Source organism: Macaca nemestrina, chromosome 10, assembly GCF_043159975.1.
Source record: "Macaca nemestrina isolate mMacNem1 chromosome 10, mMacNem.hap1, whole genome shotgun sequence".
In the NCBI taxonomy this organism is placed as follows: domain Eukaryota; kingdom Metazoa; phylum Chordata; class Mammalia; order Primates; family Cercopithecidae; genus Macaca; species Macaca nemestrina.
Window position 1 is genome coordinate 74422359 of NC_092134.1, and position 21353 is coordinate 74443711.

Here is a 21353-nt window from a genome sequence, read left to right on the forward strand (position 1 = left end):
TTCCTGAAAACACTGCTAATTAAACTTTACTTCCCTGAAGTTCTCTTAAATACCTCCAACTCCGAGAACTAGCCTAGTATTTGCTCACTCCCTTTTGCCTTTCGACTCCATTGGATATATGTTTCCCACGACGCAGTGGAGACTTCTGGCTGGAGAGGCTGGAAAATATAACTCTGAATTTCCTACAATCTCAGCTCCACTTTCTCCCGCGCGTAGGCCCCCGGCTGGAGCGGTGTTATTGTCACGTGGCCGCGGGGACGCCCGCAGCCTGGCCGGCCAATGGGCGCACGTCGGCCTCTCCCCGCCCCGCCTCGCTACTCCGTCGCGCGGGGAGTTGGCGCAGCGCCGCGGGGTGGAGGCGAAAAAGTTTCTTTTGCGTACAAGAAGGGGCTTCGGCGAGCCGACGCTGCTCAAGCTGCAACTCTGTTGCAGTTGGCAGTTCTTTTCAGTTTCCCTCCTGCTGTTTGGGGGCATGAAAGGGCTTCGCCGCCGGGAGTAAAAGAAGGAATTGACCGGGAAGCGCGAGGAACAAGCGCGCACGCGGCCGGGAGGGCGGGCGTGCACCCTCGGCTGGAAATTTGTGCCGGGCCCCGAGCGCGCGCCAGCTGGGAGCATCGGGCGGAGACAGAGGCCGCTGGACCGCGATGAGGGCGCCGAGTCTCCGTGCGCGCGCGGCGGCGTTGGGGCTGCTGCTGTGCGCGGTACTGGGGCGCGCGGGCCGGTCCGACAGCGGCGGCCGCGGGGCACTTGGGCAGCCCTCCGGGATAGCCGCCGAGCGCCAGTGCCCCACTACCTGCCGCTGCCTCGGGGACCTGCTGGACTGCAGTCGCCAGCGGCTAGCGCGTCTTCCCGAGCCGCTCCCGCCCTGGGTCGCTCGGCTGTAAGTGTTCTTCCCCGGGGGGGAGGGAGGCCGGGCCTCTGGGGTTTCGGGAAACAGGAGCGGGCGAGGGCCTGGTTGCTTGGGGTTTGGCGTGCATTGCCTTTTTTGCCGGATAGCTCCTTCTGGCCCAGGCCGCGATCGGCGCTCCGTGGACGTGGAAAAAGAACTGTCTGGGCCTCAGTTTCCCTCCCACGTGCCTTGCGGGCGGCGCAGGTGGGCTTTTGGTGCGTCCTAACTGGCTGCAGGAAGCCTAGGGGAGGGGGCCAGTGACTACGCCATAGGCCGGGAATGAAGTCCTGCGCCCTATGCTAGCCGAGGGATTCAAATGCGCGCTCCTGCCAGGCCTGGGCGAGATAAGTGGCAACCTGCGCACATCAGGAGTTTGCTGTTCTCCCTGAGTTCTGAGTCTAGTTCAGCTTTAGTTTCTAGCTGCGTCAGACTCCTTTTCCTGTTCCCACCCAGTAACTGAAGTCAGGCTTTTCATCTGGGAAGCCCCCTCAACAGAATTCGGTCACTATCCAAGTTATGGTAGACGTACTTTTGTTCTCCCTCTGCTTGCTTTCACATTAGCAGACCGTAAGTTCCCACTCCTCAACCAGATTGTAAAGACTGGTCAGTAGCTGTGGAAAGGAAGGAACTCGATTATTCAGAATCAAGGGCGTGATTTCTGTAGCTCCTCAGCACGCCCAGACGGTTTAGGGGAGAGCGCAGGGTGCTCTTATGCAAGTGTTTGGATTTTAGCTGTGAAGTCTGAAAACCTGAAATCACTGCCAACTGCGTGAAGAACAAGAAAGAAAATGTAATTTAGTTGGAAATGCTGATCTTTTCCAAATGTCATCTGTCTTTCTATTCTTCCTCAGTCCCAGTTTTAAAATTGGAGGAGTACTGTAGAAAGTATACAATCAAAACTTGTATTTTTTGAAGTAGTTGTTCTGTTTAAAATAAAGTGCAGTTCATACGTAATCTTAAATTTTTACTTAGCAGAATTGCAATGAAAATTTTAAGTTCTTAAATCTAGTGAACTATTCCAATGCCCTAATCGTGGTAGGAGGTTTGGTCAGGTGTTTAACAATTTATATTTTAAAATTATTGTGCTAATCTAAATAACTTCTGTGAATGTAGAATTGTTGGCCATCAGAAAGTATACTCCTTGTGTTTTTAATAAGCCTTAGTTGAATAAAGTAGAATTAGAGAGTATTGGATTGATATTTAATTTCTTATCATGGGACGTTTTATTTAGTAGTTTTTATTACAATTGCAAGAGGAGATAAGGGCTTTAACGGAAAGCAGGGAGACTTTCAATTAGTTGTGGCTAATTCTGTTCAATTGCCTCTTGTGGAGGTCATGCTGCCTTATTCATGAAATGTGAATGGCTCTATTGACAACATATGGAACTGAACATGTAAATGACTGGAGGTGAACACTTAGGAATAATAGAGTGATGAGAAAGAGAAAATGAATACAGTGCTTCCTGGAGTGTATTTAGAAATGCTTAGATTATTCACGGCATCTAACTTGTATTCGATAGTTTTTCAATGTCAAGTTGTCTATTGTGATCTTTCTAGTGTGCAGTACTTTTTTTTTCGTGGATTTAGACGTTTAGAAAAAAGAAAATCTGTGTTGCCCTTGATTAGTAGTTGAGTTGAACCAAAAGGGGTTCGATACCTATTTAAACATTGTCTTAAAAGTAGCTGACCTAATTAGGATTTTGTTTTGCAGATAATTTGGTGGCACACTAAAAACAAATTAGAGTTTATTTGGTTAGCACAGTCTTTAATTACATTTCCGCCAGCAGTAAATTGTCTCAATACTAGTCCACATTCCTTAAATGTATGTGAAAATAAGTTCCACTTGTATAAATAAGCTCTCAGTCTGTTGTCAGGAACCCCACTGTGATCACTCATTGGACAGCTCTGTCATTCTTGTACTTCTGTGACTTTTAACCATCTTTGTAGGTGTCACCAAACCATGTGGTCTGGATTCTTTATTGTAAATATTTTTTTTGTTTGTACCTAAAACTCTAGAGGTCTCCTCTCTCCACTTTTGAAAGAGGCAGAAAAACACGTGGAATTGAGTTTTACTTTCTCTGTTATTTGGTATTTTAGAATAGGAGGTTCAAAAGGCTACTAAAGTTTTTCTTAATTAGAAAAATCATCCTAACGAGATGATTTCCGAGTTCAGATATAAATAGAAAAATGCATGTTTTTTTTTCCACGTATCTTACCTTCTCTTTCCTCAGGTAATCAAAATAGTAGAAGTTTGTCTTTGGACTGGCTTATGAAAGCACTTTTCAGAAAAAGTTCAGTAACTGTCTTTCGTTTTGTTGAATTTGCAAGTTTAAGAAAAATCTCTACCTGTGTATGTATTTTTTCCACTTTATTTGGTTGTGATTTATTACTATAGGAGGCCCATGGGTGAAAAGTTGAATAGTTTGAGCTGTAAAATAATGATACTGTATCAGTACTCCTTTTAGAAAATAACCTCTAGTACTTTAATGAAAGTGGCTTTTAAAAGAGTAACTATGTGAGCGAGCCTTTGTCTAAAAAAAACAACCCAGTAACCATGTGAAGCCTTGCTCACAACTGCCATTAAAGGCAAGCTAGAGTTTGTCTAGAATTTGTGCTTAAACAGTTATCAACCTAAAGAGGAATGCTTGTTAGAATGTTATTTAGCCCAGAGATGGAAAAGTTGCTAAATTGCCAATGAGAACTTCCAGTATTATTAAATTCTCACTGGCATTTCAGAATTATTTGTCTTATGTAGAAATGTTTGAGTTCTCAACAGGACCCAGGCGAAAGTCCCAAAGGTAGTTTCTGCTGGTGTGACTTCTTTAGTGTTGACCTGTTATAAATCTTCTGGTCCGTACCAGAATTGGGGGTGGGGTGGGGGTAATAGTCCTTATGGTTTTCACAGCTGTTTTTCTATATTTTCCAGACTAAAACTTGAATATAACAGGCTGATTTATGAGTCACTTTGGATCAGTGTCTTAAAACAGCTATAGCCTGGCTTTTTGTTTTTCAGCTTTCCAGATTTCTGCTGAATTAGCAGCTCTGCAGGCCCCAGTGGGATTGATTAAGAAGCTGTGCTGGATTTGCATTTAAAATTTGACTTGGAAGTCAGATTTCCAAATGCTAAAAGGAAGAAAATGATAGCTTGAACCAAATGTTGCAAATTGATTATTTTCATATATATTTATTCATTTGCTAATATGCAGGAAGAGAGAAGTCTGTCTAACCACGTAGAAAGAGTTTGATTTTCAAGTTTTGGCCAGCTGAGCTCTGGGTACATAGTTAACACTTCTGTGTCTTACTACCTTTCCCATTCATTAACCCCACTACAAAAAGCTTTTGTAAAAGTTTTGTGGGGAAGATGTTCATTAATGGAACTCTAAACATGAATAATCTCCTTTCTTATTGAATGTTTTATGATCTGGGTTTAAGAAAACATCGACATTGTACAACTTGAATCTGTTTTTAATGGTCTAGCCATAAAAACAATATAAGGAAGATTTAGGAAAATGTGACATCCCTTAACTGGAAAGTAATCATTTCTCAAATGTAAACTATATTAAATCTAAATTTAGGTACACTAAAACTTTCATAGCTGTAAGTATTTGGCAGTAAATGTCGTTTAAGGGGCGTTTTTTTTTTCCTCTTACATATAATGTAGTTTTAATAGTACACAAAACTCAGGAATGGAAGTGTGTTGCAATAACTGAAATATTCAAAGTTGCCAGCTCCTGCTTCTGGATCAGAAATGAGGGGTCCCCAGCATGTGCACTGGTCTCTGAAGGCAGTTTCTTATTTTTTACAGGTCTTTTGTAGGAGGAATCTTACCCCATTACTAGTTGAAAAAAAGTTAGGCACTCTATCTCATTTCTCTCACAGGATTGCCCTGTGAAATAATCCTTAAAATGAAATGGAGAGCTCAGTGTTAGTTTTTTTTTTTTTTTATTCTTAATTAAAAAGAAAATCACCTGTGTTAAATATTAATGCCAGATTGCTTCCCCCTTTCTTTTTAAGACCTGAAACAATAGGGGATGCAGTTTTACGCTGGCACAATGCTCTTTAGTTAAGTGGGTCCAAATGAGACTTTCTGTTGACTCAGGCTACCTCCCAGGTGAAAGACTCTTTTCCTTGGTTGTTTTTTAAACCATGTGGGAAATCTGTGACTGTCTGGGGTGCTAAAAGCACACAGGTTTTGTTTGAATCCTAACGTGAGTTGTTGGGCTCACGGTTTCCTTGATGAACTCCAGATGGACTTGAGCTGGGCTATGAGGGAAAGTGTCTGGCTCCAGCCAGCGTGGTGAGCATGCACAGCAGTGGTTGTAATTGCAGGATTTTTATAGTTTAAAGACTGTGCCAGATTTTTTTTCATGTTATAACTCTACCAGAACAAATCTACTCATGTCTGTCACTGTCTGGTAGGTCTTTGGGCAAGCATATTTCAAATAAAAACTTGCAGTTTTTTTTTTAGGTGAAAAAGAGAATCCAGGTTTATTCTCAAAACAAAAACTCAAAGACTGAAAGGATCTCTGATTTCTAATTGTTAACTAAACACTGAGTAACACTGTGCTTCTCTGGAGGTGGTTTCTCTTTAGTTACTTTTTAGAAGGGGTATACTTACGCATGTAACACATAATTCATGCTTTTCTCCAGTCAACTTTGGTTATTTAAAAATCTCTCTTTTAAACACTGAAAAGATTAGTATGGGTTGGATAACCTCTTTCAGTGGGAAGCTTCAAGCCATGCTATTTGTTAGCCTGGTTTTTCATCACTCTTGAACCATTTCATTTTTATCACACTGTTTTGAAGGCACATAGTGAATGTATTAACACATATGGGGAATATAACCAAGAATATTTACTGGAATTTATTCCATATTTTGAATCTTAAATGAGATGACTTTCTAGCCTAGAGTATTGTATATGTATGATTTTGTTATTGTTTTTAATAGTAATGATGTTCTATGGAAATTGTTACTGAGTTAAATTGAGTTATTGAGTAAGAAGCACATTTATTTTAATGATTGAAATCTGTTCACAAGTTTTTGTGCAATCTGCTGAACTTTGTTAGATGGTGATGTGGTTTAAATTATATATTACCAGATATTGAAATTTGGGGAATTTAAGAAAGCAGAGGGTTTAGACTGTTTTCTACCCTCTCAACACTCACACACAAAATAATACTTTAAATTTAGTGCTTTAACACAGAGAAACAAATATGTACGCAAAGCAATTTCTGTTTTCCTTGACTGCAATAAGGACATCGATGCTTAAATGTATAACAATGAAAAGAATTCTATAGAGGCTTTAGTTTCAGCAACCTGCCTAATTAGCTCCTTTTCATAAACCATGATGTCATCATATCAGGTTGGGAGTGGGGAGATGGGAGGGTGAAGCAGACCTGCCAGTTTACAAAAGATCTGTTCACCGTGTGCCAAAAAACATCTCTTAAAACGTTTGTGGGCTTAAAGTATTTGAATCTGCCAGTCTCCTTAAACTAATTTTGTCCTTGGAGCTTGTATTTTTGAGTTTGGCATTTTGGTTGCCATCTAGTTTGTGGACATAATAGACCAGTTATTTCTCCTGCTCCCACTAGTGTTCATAGAGATACTTCATGAGCCCACTTAGCACTATCAGTGATTTTTAGAAATGACTTACAGTTTTAATTTTGTTTTCTTATAGGGACTTAAGTCACAACAGATTATCTTTCATCAAGGCAAGTTCCATGAGCCACCTTCAAAGCCTTCGAGAAGTGTGAGTCTTCATTATTTTGCTTTTAAGATTTGAGTAAAATACATTACCCTTTATGCTATTTAACTGTAAGGAATACTTGGATTATAGTGAGTTATTCAAAACTTTTAACTTGGGAGGTATCTTGAAATAATATATAAAGTTTTCACCTCTGTGAATGACAGATTACCTAATCAGCTTTTCTTTTTTTTTTTTTTTGGCATTTGTAGGAAACTGAACAACAATGAATTGGAGACCATTCCAAATCTGGGACCAGTCTCGGCAAATATTACACTTCTCTCCTTGTAAGTGAATATCAGCAGAATTCCTCGTGTATGTTTGCAGGAACCTTGAGTAGTAGTTGCATAGGGACTAGCACAGAGATCTTAGAAGAAAAAATTGAATATTTTCTTCAGGGCGTAATAAAGATACGCTCTTTAAATTGGTTAACTTGTCTTCTAACCTCTAACTCTGTCACCCCTAAATTTCATGTATTCTTACAACAACACACTTTACACTTTGCTGTCATTACCGAACTGGTCTTCAAGATTCAAAGAGGCCAGCTTTACACCATAGAAATGTGTATTTGCTCATATTCTGTAGACTAGGACTTTAATTCTGGTATTGCTCAATGGTTGACATGGGGATCTGTGGATTATGTATTACTTAGTTCCTAGTGGAGAATGATCAGAGTTGTTTTGTGAGGAGAAACTGGAGTTGAGAAGAAGCCATTGGAGTATCCTCTTTTAAGTGTGGTACCTGCAGTGGAAATCAGAGACATCAACTCAAAAAAAGTAAATATGTGACTGAAGACAGAAATAACTTTGCAGGTTATTTTGCAAATATGAGTTTTCAAATACAATTAAGCTTGTACCAAGTTTTCTGTGTTTTTAGTGTAGGTAACGTGTATATACATGCACCGACGTAGGTTTTGGAATAATTTTGACTTTCAGCATTTAAAGGTAGCATTTAGAATGCCTGTGGTTTAATTTCTAAAATCTAATAAGCTTACCACCTTAATCTTAAATAATTTAAAAATATATTTAAGCTACTGATGTTAAAAAATGTTTTTCTTTAAGCAACTTAAGGAAAAAACCACCATTGTTAGTTGCTTCTGAGAGAGGTGTTGGGAGGGTTGAAATTATACAGTAAATTTCAGGAAAGCTGTTCAATTAATAGAGTGATCACTACCCAATTGCTTACATCTGGTGATTTATAGCGGTTTGTTTTTACTGAGGGCCCAGGTCAGCCAAGTCACGGGTGCAGCCGCTGTGTCTGCTTTCCTCTGTTTGAATAAGAGCTAAGTGACATTTGATACTGATGTGGTTTTTCCAAAGATCAGAAACAGAAAGGAATGAAAGAAAAAGCAGTTGGTATTTGACAAATAAACACTGTATTTAAAAAACATTTTTATGCTAGCATAAATACCTTTTTTCTTTGTTTTTTACAATTGCTTCAAATGTTAGAATCTAAATGGAGTGCTGGTTTTGGTATCGTAAACATCTGCAGCTATTCTTGTTTGACCAAGGTGGCCTTTTTAAATTCCACTTTGCTCTTTCTGTCCTCGCACTGCATCTTGGCAGTTTCTGTCAGTACGTTTAAGAGAGCTTGAGGGTCGCGGCATACTTCATGGCTGAGAGGATCCGCAGTGCAGTTTTGTAATCTGGGCGGGGTGGGGAAAGCAGTCTATTCTTTGGCATGGTATAGTGTTGAAAGCATTACGAACTTGTGAGGAAGTTAGAAAATTATAAGTAACCTAGTGTTTTACACTTTAACGTTATACTTGGAAAGCTACAGTGATCTCTCAAAAGTTAGAAATTTGTGCTCCTTCAAAATTTGTCCTCTTCTCCATATTGTTTTTGTGTTTCACTTTAGCAAGTGCTGGGTGTGAAATCACCCTGAATAATTTCACTTTCTTTCTCCTTAATGAGTTATGGTACGTCTGGCCAGTGATTGCTTTGTTCATCTCACATAATGATACATCCAATGTGTTACCTGGATTACATAGAGTCTGCGAAGAGTAATTTATATCATGGGTCTGATAATTCAATGTGGAGAGTAAAAACTTCTTTTTATACCAATGAAATATCTTGAAAATTTTACCTCTCTGGTTGTTTTCATCTAAAAATGTTTTGTTTCCTCCTGCAGGCTTCATTGGATATTGTAAATACACAGTCATTGTTTCTCAAGCACTTTTAATTTCTGTGTTGTGTAGAGGAAAACATTTTCTTTTATGTAGAAACACTTGAAAATAAAGCTTAAAATGAGTTCTGAAATACTTTTCTGAGACTGAAAAAAGAAAATCTCTTAAGTTATATAACATGACACAGATTGAAAACTTGCTGTAGCACCACAATTAAATCTCATATCTTTCAAAATAGTTTTTAGAATGATTTGACTTTCATATTAAGAGTTTTTGTGGTTTTTTTGTGTCTTTTACATTTTGTAGAGGAAAACATTTTTATGGGTTATTTGCACAGGTTAAATAGTTTGAAAACTTGTGTTTAAAGAAAATGAGTAATTAGTTGAAGTCTAAATCATAGGATTTAATATTACTGTTCCATACTCTTTCTACTCTATGCCATGAAGACCCCTCCCAGCTGGAGGGGCTGCATGCAGAGAAGACTGTCCTGGTGAGACTTGTCTTCTCATAGCTATAGGAGCCAGGAGCTGATAATTGGATCAAAGGGAACCCCATGTCCAGAGACGAATTCAGTTAGGGACCTATTCTCATAATATCAGGGAATCTGGGATGATAGGAATCTGGGATAATCTTCCCACTAACAAAGCCCATCTCTAACCTTTTTAGGAATCTTTTAGCATGTACAAGGCCTGAATAGAAATGCTTTCCTTTGAATCCCACACAGAACTAGCTGAGAAGTCAACCAATGTGCTAGGTACAAGGCATGATTTGTATATTTTTTAAATTTTTCTCTCCCCATATCCTAGCTATAGCAGGATGACATATTTTAAAAGAAGTGGAATAATCTTTGGAGTGAACATATCTTACAGTAAAACTCTATCGACCTGGCTTACATAAGGGAGTTGATTTTTCTGAAGGTACGAACTCTGGCTTTGTGTGATGTGGAATGACCTGCTCGAGCATTGGCATGATTGAAACCTGTGCCCTGGGTTAGGGAAGTTTGAATCCATGAGTTCTACAACATTGTAGTTGAACAAAAGAGCCTTGTTGGTTATTGGAGCTAGTTGGGTCTTAGTCTTGATGCTAGTGGTTTATATAGTGTTACCCAGCATGCAGATGCTGGCCTGGTGTCCTAGAGTTGAAGAGTGTTAGGTCAGTGACTGTCAAAGAGGTACCTACGGTACTTGTTAGATTCTCAGACACTATCCCTAGAGATTCTAAATTAGTAGATTTGGGTGGGGCCCAGGAGTATCAATTTTAACATATGCAATATTCTAATCAGATACTGCATAAATATTTCTAGAGTTACTGATAAGGGTCATATCATAAGTAAGCCTTTTCTCTTTATTTCTTATCTCAAAAGCAGAGCATTTCTTCTTAGTCCATCATTGTCATATAGCCTGTCATCTTTCCAGAGGTGACATTGTCATCATTCCAGAGAGGTTGTTATATATATTGATGACCTTTGCTGGTAGGACACCAAAACATGTACTCTACCAGTGGAAAGCCATTGAAGAGGTGTAAAGCAGGGTGACATGATCAGATCTGCTATTTGAAAATGTCACACTGTCTTTAGTGTGGCAAATGACCTGGAGGTGGCAGGAGAATGGTTTAGAGGGGCAGATAATTAAACCACGTGATGGTTGACAAGCTGTGGTGGCCTGTTCTCCAGTGAAGTCACATCAGTAGAACAGTGATTAAAAGTAAAGCTCAAGTCAGGTGGCCTGGAATTAACTGTTGGCTCCACCCTTTGCCAGGTTTGTAACCTTGAGCAAGTTACTCACTGACCGTGTTTTCTCATCTCTAAAATGAGAATAATGCTGGTGTCTATCTCATAGAGTTACTGTGAAGATATAGAGAATACAGGTAAAGCTGTCTTACATGTACTGAGTGCTCAGTGAATGTGAGCTGTGATAAGGATGATGATTCATTCAACTGCAATTTATTGAGTATCTGCTATGTACCAAGCCCTCTTTTAAGTGCTGGGACACCCAGTGAAAAAGCATGCAAACTCCCTCTTATCCTGAGGCCTGAGGCTTCCATTCTAGTGAGGAGAGAAAAATAAATAAGTAAATAAACATCAAAAGAAAAGATAACATCAGTTCATGATCAATGCTATGAAGGAAAAGAAAGGAGAATAAAGGGATTAGAGAGCTCTGGCAGTTGTTCTTTAATGTAATTAGGAAAGGCACATATTTACCAAATCCTACTATGTTCTGGGTACTGATCTGAGGTTAGGATTCAGAAAACAGACAGGAATCCCTGCCCTCGTAGAGCTGACCACCTCATGGAAGGAGAAACACAAAAAATAAGAGATGTGATCAGAAGGGGATAAGTGCTGGAGAGAAGCAGCAGGGAAGAGGTGTCAGAAGACTGAGACCAAAGAGGGGTTTTACAGTTTTAAATGGGGATGTAGGGAAAGGCTTGCCAGGAGGAAGATACTTGAATCAGGGACTGAAAGTGAGGGAGGGAGTTGTGTGTGTTTCTGGGGACATTGGGTCATCTCCGCTAAGCCTGCCCTGCCACATTTGGGCCCATCTTACCTTGTATTTCCAACTTACATAGTAATTAAATAATTTTGTTTATATTTTTCTCCTCTGCTGTATTTTGAGGCCTCAGTAGCTAACTCTTCTTTTCCCCAGCATTTAGTGCAGGTATATGGCATAAATTAGTGCTTAATTAATGTATGAATTACATTATCTATGAATGTATGAATTAAAGAATATTCATAGAATAACCACATGCTGCACTTAGCGTAATTCAGACAGATCTCCTTCTGTACACTTAGTTTAAACCAGTGGCTAAAGATTTACAGTGGCAACAGCATACCTATGTTTTACATAACTTGTGTTCAACTATGCACACTTGAGGAAATAACAATAATAAATTCTGACAATAGCAATAACAATTAAAAGGAAAAAAAGAACAAGAGAAGTAACTTAACACAAAGATTCAGCTCACCACCCTAAGCTGGTGAGTGCATGCCCTGGAGTATGTATGAGGTGGGAAATAAAAGCCTCCTTTCCCATATGCCTTTCTAAGCATGAATATCTCAGCCCCCTGAGGGTGACATTGGTGTTCAGATATACAGCTTTTTCACAACCCCCTGCCCTTCACACTTCTGAACTGCTTGGACAGACCCTGAACCAAAGATTTAAAATGCGCGACAATGACAAAACCCTCCTGTTTCCAAATTGATCTCTTCCCACGCTGAAGGAGAACTGCGCATGTTAGAGTCATTGAGAGGGGAGAACTGTCTACATAAAGTACCTTGCTGAAGTCATAAGCGATCTTCAAGAGTGTATTCATGATACGTGGTTTTCTCCCATCTGCTGGCTTGGAACCTAATGCCGCGAGATGTGGTTCCATCACATCATGCATCCTTCTGTATTGGAGATGCTTTGGGGGTGCAGGAAAGTAGGACAGTCATGCCCATTGCTATGCTACAGAGATCAATACTGGGTGGTAGGAAGTACTGGCAATTTGTATGTCATGAATAGTTATTGTAGAATCCCAAGGCTGGCAATTTTTCTTTTCCAGTTTTGAAGCGTTTACAAGCTCAGCATGTGTAGTCTCTAATGGCATGGTCACACATCTCCTTCCAGGGTCCGACTTCTATCTTAGCGAGCTCTCAATCCCCTCAGCCCACTACAGTCTCAGACACACAGAAGGTGCTCACTAAGAATCGAGTGGACAAGAGAAATCACAGGCGCTTGTGCAATAGAGGGGAGCCCTGAGCTGGGAACTGGACTCACAGAAGCGCAGATTTTCGTCTCGTCTCACGCTACTAACCTGTCTGACCTTAGGCAGACTTAATTAACTTTTCGTTGTTTATCTGTGAAAACAGTCTAAGATGTCTGCCCATCTCTCTCCTGGGGTTCCGGTAAAGGATCAAATGGCATAATGTACATGAAAGAGTTCTGAAAGTGTGAGCACAGGCAGCTGCTGCTTTTGCATTGTGGTGGGCTTGGCAGAGGAGCAGAGACTGGAGGCAGTGGGCCAAAGTGGATTCTTGAATGGAGGGTCACAGGAGGAATGCAGGATTTAGAAACATTATCCTGGCAGCAAGAGATGAGGGAAGGAAAAACCACTTTGCATTGGGGGTGAATTTTCAGGAAAACTTCCACTCTCTTCAAATAGTTCCTAATAATTTTGGTGGGTACTCAATTATAAATAACAGCAGTATTTGTAGCCTGAGGGCTTGCGTATCTATAAAGTGAATTTCAAGTGCTTCAGAATGCCCAGCAACAATGCCTACTATGTACTAAGTGCTAGGGAACAAAGGAAAAATAGGATTTGGCCCCCACTTTCAAGGTGCTCTGAACAAGCGAGAAGACCGATGGTAAAGACATAGCACACGTGGGGTGTGCCCGGGACAGTGGAGGATGCCTGGGCCACCGCATAGATTTCAGGATGTGCGGAGCATGGGGGAAGTGAGGAGGAGAAGGAAGGAAACTTGTGTGAGTTGGTAGAGATCAGCTCAGGAAGCTTCTTCCATGCTTAGGTGGTTTGCATGTTTGGAGAGTCTTCATTGAAGACTTTAAAAAAAAAAAAAAAAAAAAAAAAGGGAATAAAATGACTACACTTAAGCACAGAATCTGCTTTTCTCCTTTTCTTTGATAGCCCTTAGAGAAAAAGTCATTCATTTTCATTCATTAAAGTCATTTAATTTTCAAAATCAAGTGGATAAAAACAAATGTGGCTTTGATAATAAATAATTATGACTTGCCAAATGCCTCTTACCCACTGACCCCGGGAGCTGCTCAGTGTTCTGAGCCCTACTATGTGTTAGGAACACATCTCTTTTTCTCACAAAGGGAAACGGGCCATGAGGTGGGAGTCAGGAGCGTTGGCTTATGAATGATGAATAGGGTAGAGTTGGCCGGAGTGATCACAAATCACATCTGCAATATTCCACTATTTATATACTGAACCCAGCACCATATTAAGTGAGAATTTCATTCATAAGCATGCATTTCTCATTACATTCCAAAAATCAGACCATTAAAAAAACAAGTTTGGGAAACTCTTATTCGAGAGACTGTTGCTTGGGTACATGGCATAGAGTTTATTAAATTCATCAAACTTAACCTATAACTTTAAAGTAATATTGATATTTTAATGTGCTCTGAATTCAGAGGTAAAGTTGCAAAGAGGGAAGGCAAGCATTCAATGTATTTTCAAGTGATGATGTCTCTCAGTGACGTTGTGCAGTAGAGCTCAAAGGATTGCTACCTTTTTTTAAAAAACGGAACTTTTATAACTCAGTATTTGAAAAGTGGTCGTATGTCATATTAATTATGGAAGTTGAGGAGCAGCTGTAGCCACAATTAGAACTTAAGTTTCTGGGGAAATGGGAGAGTTTTGTTTTTATGAAGTGGACAGAAACCATATCCCATCCTTATACTCTCGTCTTAGTGTGGAGACACCCATGGAACTTGACCGTCTTTACTGCCAAATTTATCTAGAACGTGTGCTGTCCTGATGCAGATGAATGGGCTGTTTCCTTCACATGTAAAGAACAGCATTGTATTAGAGGTTGTCCTAGTTTGTTTTCTGTTGCTTATAGCAGAAGACCTGAAACCTATGCAGAAAGCTATACAGAATACCTATAACATCTTTAATTTATACAGAAAATGAATTTATTTCTTGGAGGCTGAGAAGTCCAAAGTTGATGGGCCTCATTTGGTGAACCTTTTTGCTGGTAGGGACTCTGCAAAGTCCCTAAGCCATGTGGGGCATCTCGTGTCAAGGGGGCCTGAGCACACCAGCTCAGGTTCTCTTCCTCTTATAAAGCTGCCAGTCTCACTCCCATGATAACTCATTAATCTATTAACCCAGTGATTCACAAATAGACTAATCCATTCATCAGGGCAGAGCCCTCATGGCGCAGTCACCTCTTAAAGGCCCTATCAGTACGGCCGCATTGAGCGTTACATTTCAACATGAATTGTGGAGAGGAGCGATGTTAAAACCACAGCAGGGGACTGCAGCCTTCACCAGTACATACAGACCAGATATTACGTTTAATGGAAATAAACTTAGGAAGCTCAAGTCTTACAAAATAAACACATAAACATCTTAATATGATAAGTTGTAATGTTTTATTGGATTTTTAAAGTGTTTATAGATGAGTTACACATAAAAGAGAGTTTGCTATACACAGAGCTGTATTTGTGACATTATCTTCACATTTAAATATAAACTGGTCCCCAGAATTCAAGGTTGCTAGGTTTTTGAATTCTCAATTTAGAATGGCCGTATTTGACACACAAATTTGTGATTGTTGCATAGTTCCTTAAACCCTTCAACAGTTCTCATTGCTCTTAGGTGAAGAGAAGAATCCTCAAGATGTACAATGCTCTGCATGATCTGCTTCCTGTTGGCCCATTGAGCAGTCTCTGTAGTCACCCCTCAGTTCTCCAGATGTGCTAGGTTGTTCCAGCCCTGGGTCCTTTTGCATATGCATTTCCCACTGCCTAGAATACTCACCCTGCCTGCACTCTGTTTAAATCAGACCCTTAGGTTTCCCCTTATACATTTTTATATCTCCATTATTATAATGTCTACTTTATCATCATATAAGTAATTGTGTTTTTTATTCATCTATTTGTTATTCTTTAAAAAGTTTCCCCCACCAAAATGATATTTCATAGCAGCTGAGATCATGTCTATTATTTTCCCTATTGCAACCCTGGCATGTAGCACAGTGCCTGGCCCATGATGGATGCTCAGTACATGTGTGTTGGATGAACGAATGGATGGCTTAGTCCAGATTAATATATATGTATATATGGGTAACTTTTCTGTTCCTGCATCTCCATTGTTTTCCTTAATAAGACTTGGTTTTTCCAAGGTAACGACAATTTTAGATTTGACAGTGACCCATTTTGGGCAACCTTTCTGTGGTGTTGAAGCCCGTAAAATTCATTCCCACCTGCTTGACTTGACTTCTCAGTATCGCTTGCCACAAAAACTCTTGTATTACCGATATTTATCCTGAACCTACACCATTCTCTCATGCCCTCTCTCACCTTCATTCTATTAATAGCCATTTCAGTTGGTGCTTTAAAGTATCAGGTACAACTTCTACCAAGAGACTTCTCTGTGCCAAAAGGAGACTTGTTCTACCAAGAGAGACAAGACAATAAAGCTACAGCTAGTTTCTTTTCATGATTGGGATGGCAAGATTCAACATGTGTCTCTATCCTGGCCTAGTTATTTTTCCCTCTTCTCTTCCTTATTTTGGTTTCTCCGTTGTCTTCTATAGGGCAGAGGTTCCGGGCTCTCATTTGATAGAGAGACCAAAACAATGAAACAGAACTCTAGCAGTACCACCTCCTCTCTTTTTGGCTGAAAGTTGCTTAAGTACTAAATTTAAAACATGAAAGAAAAGGTAATTATAAATAGAAACACCTCCTTTCTGATACTTAAAATCACCTGCCTGCTGTCTCCCTGTCTCTCATACAGCTTTATCGAGCAGATAGAGCAGTCTCTAGAGTGAGGTGGAAGGCAAAATGAAATATTAAGGTAATATTCATGCTGCAGGTACCATACAGCATAGGATAAACATGGTAAACATTCTTCGACTGTCAGTTTTAGTGTGCATGAGCAATTTTAACCATTTTTAAAATAAGAAAGTATGAAATAGAATCAAAATGAGCCTTTTTTTTTTTTTTTTTTTTTTTTTTAAGAATAAGATGCTTTTGAATTGAGTCACATCACTTTGTGATCCCACACAAAGTATCGACCTAGGATAGAGGACAGTACTCTTCAAAGATGAATGGATATTTACAGACTCAGGGAAGTAGTCAATTAATTGTATAGGTCTCTCTTTCTCTTATTCTCCTCTGGCCTTTCCTGTCTTAATTTTCTCAGTACACTTACCATGTAAATTTTAAAGAAAAGGTGAAAGGAGTTAGGAACAGCTTGCTATATTATATTATATAACTGGTGATAACCATTTGTTGATAGTTTAGTGTGTTGTTGCATAATTCTGGTAACTTGGAATCAGAAGAGACATTTTCCTCTATAGAGAAATCCCTGGAAGGGTGGTTGTCTGACCTACCTCTCCTTAATCACTTCTAAGAATAGAAGGTCATTCTTGGTGAGCAGCCTTTCTGTAGTGACTAATTCTAATTGCTAGTTTTTTTTTTATACGTTAAGCAGAGGTCTACCCTTCGGCAGCAGCTTCTACCTATTATCGTAGTTCTGTGTGCTGGAGAGAGCAACTTCTCTTTTCTGCGTAATTCTTGTAAATCTTAAAATACAAGATTTTCTTGAAGCATTCCCTTCTCCTGGGTCAAATTCTCATTCCCATTTCTTGTATGATATGGGGTATAGACAAGTGCTGTCCAATGGCACTTTCTGCAGTGATAGAAGTATTCTGTATCTGTGTTGTACCTGGTGGTAGCCATTAGACATGTGAATATCGGACACTTAAAATGTGGCAAGTGTGACCCAGGAATTGAATTTTCAGTGTAAATTTAAATAGCCACTCATAACTAGTGGCTGTTATACTGGAAAATGCAAGTCTAGAGCCTTCAAGTCCGCCCCATCACACACCTGTCTGGCATGACAGTATAAGCACAATGGCCAGAACAAGATAATTGAGATGTGGTCTGACTTATACAGAATGTGGTGGGGTCATCTCTCGACCAGAATACCGAACATTAATGAAGCTTAAGATTATATTAGCATTTTAAGCACCATGTTGTATTATTGGCTCATACTGAGTTTGTGGTCAGCTGTTGTCAGTAAGCTTGTTGTCGCTTTTCACAAGAATTGCTTTCACATAGGCCTTGTAAAAACGCTTGATTAAAATTCCAAAACACTGCCTTATCCCAGCTCAATTCTCATCTTGCTATTTAGTACGTTGAGAGGTTTTGGATCACGAGTCATCTAACATATGAATTACACTTTTAGTTTTTTGGTGTTTGCACTTGACCATTCACATCTCTATGTTCATACAAATGTCGACAGCACAGGGCCACAGTAGCTGCCACTAGCTGCTTCCCTAAAGATTAATGCCAGTCTGTGAATAAAGACTAGGGATATGAACTCACCTGCCTGTATGATAATTGTCACCACATTTTCTATGTCTTATTCACAAGGACAAGATAAATACTCGGGTGAAATAAAGCTATTCTGTGTCTGCATGCTAGTCCATTGGTCTGTGCACCATATCAGAAAATAAAATGAAATTAGTTTAACTGGATGTGTTTATATGGAATCAGTCGTCTATATGGTAACTGATGCAGTGTTTTCTGGTTTGTACTATCATCTGAAGTGAAAATTCTTTAGGCTAATTAAAAAATATATACAAATCTAAGTTGATTTTTTTTTTCAGTAAAACAGACTACAGTAACTTAATGGTTTTATTTTGGTGTTTAGAGAAAAACTAGTTTTACTCATTGAATTTCTGTTGAAGGTGTGCTATTAAGCATGATGGACTGAGTGCATTTATTTCACTCTGCTCCTTCCTAAAAATCCCTTTAAAATAAAAGTAAAGGAATAAAAAAGTGCATACCAATGGGAGCAAAGAGAAAATAGAGAACACGAAGAAAGGATATAGTTCAAATGAAAGATGCCATACAAATTTTGCAAGCAAATGGATAACTTGTAACTGACTTAAAAGTGAGAAAAAGTGAAGGTGATCCAAAAAAAAAAAACAAACAAAAGAAAAAAGATGCTTCAGAACCTCAAAGTGGCTTAGGAATTTAGAACCTGTAAAGATGGGAGTGCAGAGTAGGACTGAAAACGGGATTGGTTAAAACTTTTGTATAGCAAGATAGAAGTAATCAGACCTCCAGGTTTCTCCTCCAAAACTCAAAGCCCAGTAACTATCTTTCCCATGACACAGAGGTTTGGAAATTTAATTTTGGGAGACCTTAAATAGAAAGTCTCTGGGATTCAGGACACAGGCCCAGCTGTGTTGGGGTAATGATTGAGGGGGGCCACATCTTCTAAAATCAGGAAAATTAAGTCAAATTTCAATACTGAAGACAACACCCCCACCCCTCAGTTTATTTCCTGTTAGCCTTCCCAGATGGTAGCATCCAAGCTGTACGCACCAGACTGGAGACTGGAGAATTTTAGAAAAGATTCACAGAAACTGACATGTGGCCATTTCATCCTGAAATAGGTCCCTCCTTCAGCTGTGCTGGCACTCACTATTCAGCAAGCCCATACCACACACAGCCCTCAGGAGGCTCTTAGTGCTGCTTTTTATTAAGTATAAATGAGTAGCCAGTGATCATCAGACTTTTGAAGATATTTCTAACAATGAAGCCAGAGTCTGAAACAAACGAGGAATGAGAATCAGAGACAAATGGAAGGAGAAAGGAACATCAAAACAAATTTAATATCTTTGGAGAGAAAAGAAAAGGTACTATGTCCACAAAATCAGAAAAACATGGTGAAAAAAAAACAGTAAAAGGAATATTCAGAAAAGTTAACAATACGATACCAGACACTTTAAAAAGGTAATAAAAGTGTTGGAAGAAAGTTGAAAATCTCAGAAAAAAGGACCAAAAAACAAAGGGATGGAAATCATGGGAAGAAAAAATAAGAAAACAGGAAGATGAACTAAAAAGGCTAGCAGTTATCTAATTGGAATTTCACAAAGAGATGTCAGTGGAGATAGAAAGGAGGAAACTATGAAAGATACAAAATTTTGAATTTCCTGAAACTGAGGAATATACATTTCTAGATTGAAAGGACCTGCTGAGTGACGTCTCAATGAAAACGAGGCAAAGGTGGTCCTGTGAGGACTGTGCTTCTAGCGCATCACCATCACCTGGGAACTTGGTAGAAATGCAGCTTCTTTGGTCCCCACCCACGCCTAGTGAAACAGAAGCCCCTGCCCACCAATTCTGACGTGTGCTAAAGTTTGCAAAACACTGGTGCAGAGAGTCAGAACGGCCTCTGGCTCCCCAAGCTGGCATCATCCATGAGCAGTGTCTTCAAAATGCTAAGAGAGGTCGGGCGCGGTGGCTCCCGCCCGTAATCCCAGCACTTTGGGAGGCTGAGGCAGGTAGATCACGAGGTCAGGAGATCGACACCATCCTGGCCAACATGGTGAAACTCCACCTCTACTAAAAATACAAAAATTACCTGGGTGTGGTGGCGTGTGCCTGTAATCCCCGCTACTCGGGAGTCCGAGGCCGGAGAATTGCTTGAACCAGGGAATCGGAGGTTGCAGTGAGCCGAGATCGTGCCACTGCATTCCAACCTGGCAACAGAGACAGACTCCATCTCAAAAATAATCCTAAGAGAAAAGGATTGATAGCCTAAACTATACACACCCAAATCCTATAAGGATATTTTCAAACAGGAAGTGACAGCTTTTACACATGGTTTCTTGCAAAACTAACAAAAGATAGACCCCAGGAAAATGAAGGAGCAAGCTGAGAAAGAGGAAGACTAGACATCCAGGTAATGGGACTCCCAGGAGGAGAGAGGTGAAAGAAACCCCCAAGAGGGAGGGTAGGTTCTACAAGAGGCTGCAATATTTACATGATGCAGCTGCATGACTTCTCAGCAGCAAATCTGGTCATTCGCAGTGTTTCTCATCCAGATCTAGAGTCACAACTCAGTAGAGCTGGAAGATATCATTTCATTTCATCTCCCTCTGTTTACAGGACAGAAAACTAAGGTTCACAAAAACGTAGTAGATCAAGACACAAAACCGGGAATAGAATTCCTGTCTGGGGAGGTGTAGTTTGAGTTATTGTGTCAGATCTTATCAGCAGGTTGATTAATGTAGAGTATCACAGTTTTATGTTTACACTTTCTGGCTGGCAGCAGTAATGGACATTCTGTTTTCTGATGTTCATATGCATTTTGAACAATAGCTAAGGTAAACCCTTATGGTGCAGTCTACAGCTGCTCTTGAGTGTCTGAACTCTAGTTTGTTCACTCTGGGGTCTTGAACTCATTCATTTTATCCTGAGTTCTGGGGAACCAAAGGTAAATCAGAGGTTCTCTCCACTCACAAGTAAATCGCAAGCCTAGTAGGGGAGACTCAAACCAGATCAATGGTCCGAACTCTGAAAATGACTGTGGAAGGCCTCTGCCCCAAAGAAGAAATAGAAAAATTTTTTAAGTTTACTAAATCAGAGTACAGTCCATTTTTATTGTACATAAATTACTTCAGATTAAATATTTTTTCCATGTTTTCTTTATCCTGTTGTCTTCCAGGATTTGCTTTTTAAATTCCCATTTACATAAAGGACTAGACTGAATTTATACTTGGGGATCAAAGAAGGGCTGTTTGCTATGTGGTATGAATGGGGCTTTTGACTTCTTTTTCTTTTATTGATCTTTTGTTGTTGTTGTGTTAAGAGACAGGGTCTTGCTATGTTGCTCAGGCTGAATTTGAACTCCTGGCCTTAAGTAGTCCTCCCACTTCAGCCTTCCAAATAGCTGGAATTGCTTGCATGCACCATGGAGCTTGGCTCATATTTCTTTTTTCATTTTTAACATGTGTTATGACTAGTGCATGAATAAGACACTGATTATTGCAGGACCTCTATATTAAAATATTAATATGTGGCCATATTTATTATGTTTGTGATCCAAAGGATAATTTTATT

General features: G+C 39.8%; 1 protein-coding gene across 1 annotated transcript in view; it reads left to right on the forward strand.

Annotated features, from left to right (window-relative positions):
* The first annotated feature begins 342 nt into the window (after positions 1–342).
* Positions 343–21353, forward strand: part of LOC105474057 (leucine rich repeats and immunoglobulin like domains 3) — a 46581-nt gene continuing 25570 nt past the window's right edge. Inside the window, exons 1-3 of the mRNA XM_011728372.3 lie at positions 343–880; positions 6567–6638; positions 6845–6919. Of these exons, the coding sequence (XP_011726674.2) occupies positions 645–880; positions 6567–6638; positions 6845–6919 (383 nt within the window). The 5' untranslated portion in view covers positions 343–644. The remainder of the gene's footprint in view (positions 881–6566; positions 6639–6844; positions 6920–21353) is intronic.